Genomic DNA, 3828 nt, shown 5'->3' on the forward strand with positions numbered 1-3828 from the left:
ACACAGTGACATACGACAATACTAACAGGAGGGCGGACTGCACACATAAACACTTTTTGCAATTCACGGCCAATGTGCCATAATAAGATATCCCTATCGACAGTTGACCTTTTACCATCTTCGCGATCACTACATGTCTAATAATTAACTTGCTACTCCGTAAATTATAGTGTGTGTGTGTGTCGCCGTCAGCTCCCTGTTGGATTATATCATCTCTAGGTGTCCAGCAGATTGTATTATCTATTTAATATTTCAATTGCTTAATAAATATTTATTTATATCGTTGTTAACCTAAAGTGTTATATATATATTTATATATTGTAGTGCGACCCTTGGTAGATNTATATATTGTAGCGCGACCCTTGGTAGATCCTCTAAGGGAATATAAATTTAATAGGAAACTTCAGTACCTAAGGTAGATATAGCCTAGTCAGCTATACCCCGTTGGTCCCTTAGAATACTATCGACGGGCATTTAGGCTAAACCCCTAAATAGCGACGTAACAAGGTGAAAAAAGGTTCTGTTTGTTTTTATTTTTTTGAACCACATAACTCTTCCCACTGTGTTATAAAAGTGCTTTTAACCCATCAACGCCTGGTGTCCCCATATGGTGACATTCGTATTGCTATTTTTATCGCGCGTTCTTAGAATACCCGAATGGAACTACTTATCGGCTATCACGCACACCGATAATACATTGTTTTTACTTTGTTTTGACATAATTTGTGTCAGTTACGTTCCGTATTGTTGTTTGTGGTGACGTGTTGAAAATCAGCAAAAGTAAACATAAGTGATCATTACGATTTTTCAAATACTTTATTTAAGTAAGTATACATTTACATTTATTACAACTTTTTTAGTGGTGTAATCTCATTTACAGCATTGTAAAGAATATTTTGATTACTTTAGAAAACAATATTGTGCATTCTATCGCGAAATATTGTTAAATATATTGTTAAATATTGTTAAATATATTGTTAAATATTGTTAAATATATTTTAGATAAAAACAATGGTATTCACTATTCTAGATGGTTAGATAATTCTTTAATAACTGTAGCTTCGACATGTTTTGGAAGTATTCCTACAGTTGGGGTTAAGCGATATTCCAGGAAAGAAAAAAAAACTATTCAAGTTCCACGTCCTAATTGTATTGGCCAATACAATAAGTATATGGGAGGAACTGATTTGATGGACGAAAATGTGAACCGATATAGAATTGGATTGCGTGGTAAAAAGTGATGGTGGTGTTTATTCACATGGCTTATTGATGTATCCATACAAAACGCATGGATCCTTCACAAAAAATCAGGTGGCGTGCTGACCCAACTAGATTTTAGACGAAACATTGTACAAAATTATTTGGTGACGTACAAAAATTTACCGAAACGGCCAGGACCTTCAACTAAAATTCCTGATGACGCACTATATGATGGTAGAGATCATTTAGTTGAAGTGGTTGGAAAAAGAATGAGAAGAAGGTGTGCTGGGGCATTGTGTACATCCAAAGGACGCACGCACTGCAAAAAGTGTAATGTCGGACTATGTGTAACATGTTTTGTTTCGTATCATACGAAGTAAATCATAAAAAAAAGTGTTCAAAAATGTATATTTCATAAAGAATTGTTATAAATCAATTTTATTACATAAGTCAAAAGAAAATATATAAGTTTTGTTTAAAGGTGGGTATTTATTTTATACCTGAATAATTTAATAGGTAAAAGCCGACTGTACCCATATGGTGACACTCAATATCTCAGAAATCGTATTTTCAAAAAATTTAAAAATAATTTTTTTTTATTTTTGTGTTGTATATTAATCTGTTTTTAGTAAAAAAAATTGAAAGTTTGAAAAAAAATAATTCTCGGCGTTGATGGGTTAAAATAACGGTTCAAAAGTTGTTATCGACCAGTCCTTTTCTTAATTCAATCAATTTATTATTTTTATGCTTATCAAACATTAATATTTCAATTAAAAAAACTCATCTGATACTACTCCCCTCTTTCATGTTTAAAAATGAGGAAAGAGGAGAGTAGGGCCAAATTTTTTAATGAAAACTATACAACATAATATACTATTAACTTCTGAAAAGAAAAAATTTTAATGTTTTTATACTTTTAAATATATAATGTGAGACATAATTAATCAATTATTTTGTATAAATAAAGTTTAAAAAAAAACTCATACTAAAAGACGATTTAAATTTTTAATTTAATTCCTGTAAGGAATATTGTTGATGTTATTGTTAGTTATTTCTCTATATTTTAAAAACTGTTCGTCTTTCAAAATATTAGAAAGTGTTCTTAAAATAGTTATAAATTCTTCCTTTGTTATATTAAAGTATTTGCTAAGTCGACGTAAAAATTGTTCAACATTTCCGCTTATTTCCTAAAAATAAAATATTATTTTATTGTATTAATAATTTAAAGTATTTAATATATTCATTATTAATTATTTTTCGTTAATATTTATTTAAATTATATAAATAATATATATTTGTTTACTTCATTCGAAATGAAAGTTTCATACGACACTTTGATCTCGTGTTTAACTTCAGGACTATTATAATTATAATAAGAAAAACTGAAAATTGCTTCATTGATATCTACATAAAATGAAGCCAAAAGTTGACCATTCTCATTGAGCGTGACCAAATTTCTATAATTGCTAACCAAGCTGCTACGTTCAGTTACACTAATTGGTGAAAGATAAGGAGCCTCTATATAAATTAAGTTATGTTCATCTATTTCACCTTGGATGTAAGATAAATACTCAACATATTTCCTGCCAAAAACCATTTCTAAAATAATTTTTTCTTCTGGGCCTTTTGCTGCAGAAAAATAACCTATTTGATATTTTTTGATTTGAAGTGAGACAAGTAGGGTAAAATAGAGAGTTCTAGAACCCCCCCGCCTCACCCCTTCACCCACCCACCTACCGTGGGTGGGCGTGGTCGGGGGAGGAGGGGCGTGTCACACAGTGGGCGTGTTCTCTCGATGGTGGGGGTAATGTCAAGGTCATATAGTGGGCGTGGTTTCTCGATGGTGGGGGTAAGGAGAAGGCGTGGTCTTATCATTGATTGGGTAAGGAGAGGCGTGGTCTCTCGATGGTGGGGGTAAAGAGAAGGAGTAGTCTTATCATTGAGGAGGCGTGGTCTTATCAATGATGTGGTAAGGGGAGGCGTTGTCTCACGATAGTGGGAGTAATAGGTAACTTAGGTGGGGGTGTTAAGGTAAATCAAAATGGTGGTTAAAGTGCGCATGCGCACTATAACTCCATGTCAGGGGGTAGGGGAGGTAGCCATTCGGAAATGGTTGTTCACCTCTTACGATGTCATCTACTGGAGGGTAAGGTAAACCTCATGTGAACTGATAACGTTCACTGATAAGCGTACACATTACATTGAAATAGTGTAATTCAATTGCATAATATTAACGCCGCAGGGGTGTCTGTTAACAATTCCTACATAGGAAGGGGTAATGAATCTTGAATTAAACTAACCTATAATGGGTGGTGATGAAACAAGACTTATACTAATTTGTCGCACATCTATAGAATGTATATAATAAATAAATTATAACAATTTTACTATTGGCTACCAGACGCATAGCTAAGCATATTTCCAACGTCAAAGGTACCGCCATATTATAACCCAGACTAACAGACGGTTAGATAAGCATATTTCAAATATCCAAGAGATCACTGTACAGTAAAATCGTATGAATCTTATCATCGGGTGTCAGACGCCTAGCTAAGCATATTTCAAACATTAAAGGTATCATTACATTACATCGCTCATAAGCGTCTGTAATTTTTTTTATGAGAACAA

The 3828-nt window shown here is 33.0% G+C and overlaps 1 protein-coding gene across 4 annotated transcripts in view; it reads right to left on the minus strand.

Annotated features, from left to right (window-relative positions):
* Positions 1–1696: 1696 nt before the first annotated feature.
* Positions 1697–3828, minus strand: part of LOC126900015 (uncharacterized) — a 21391-nt gene continuing 19259 nt past the window's right edge. For 2 of the 4 annotated variants that reach the window (XM_050675359.1, XM_050675358.1), the window contains exons 8-9: positions 2504–2844; positions 1699–2387 (exon numbers count right to left, since the gene is read on the minus strand). In XM_050675359.1, coding sequence (XP_050531316.1) covers positions 2211–2387; positions 2504–2844 — 518 coding nt within the window. In that variant the 3' untranslated portion in view covers positions 1699–2210. Of the gene's footprint in view, positions 2388–2503; positions 2845–3828 lie in introns of all 4 variants that reach the window. The other 2 variants (XM_050675361.1, XM_050675360.1) reach the window with 2 other exon arrangements.

This window comes from Daktulosphaira vitifoliae, unplaced genomic scaffold, assembly GCF_025091365.1.
Source record: "Daktulosphaira vitifoliae isolate Bord-2020 unplaced genomic scaffold, ASM2509136v1 Scaffold_2, whole genome shotgun sequence".
NCBI lineage: Eukaryota > Metazoa > Arthropoda > Insecta > Hemiptera > Phylloxeridae > Daktulosphaira > Daktulosphaira vitifoliae.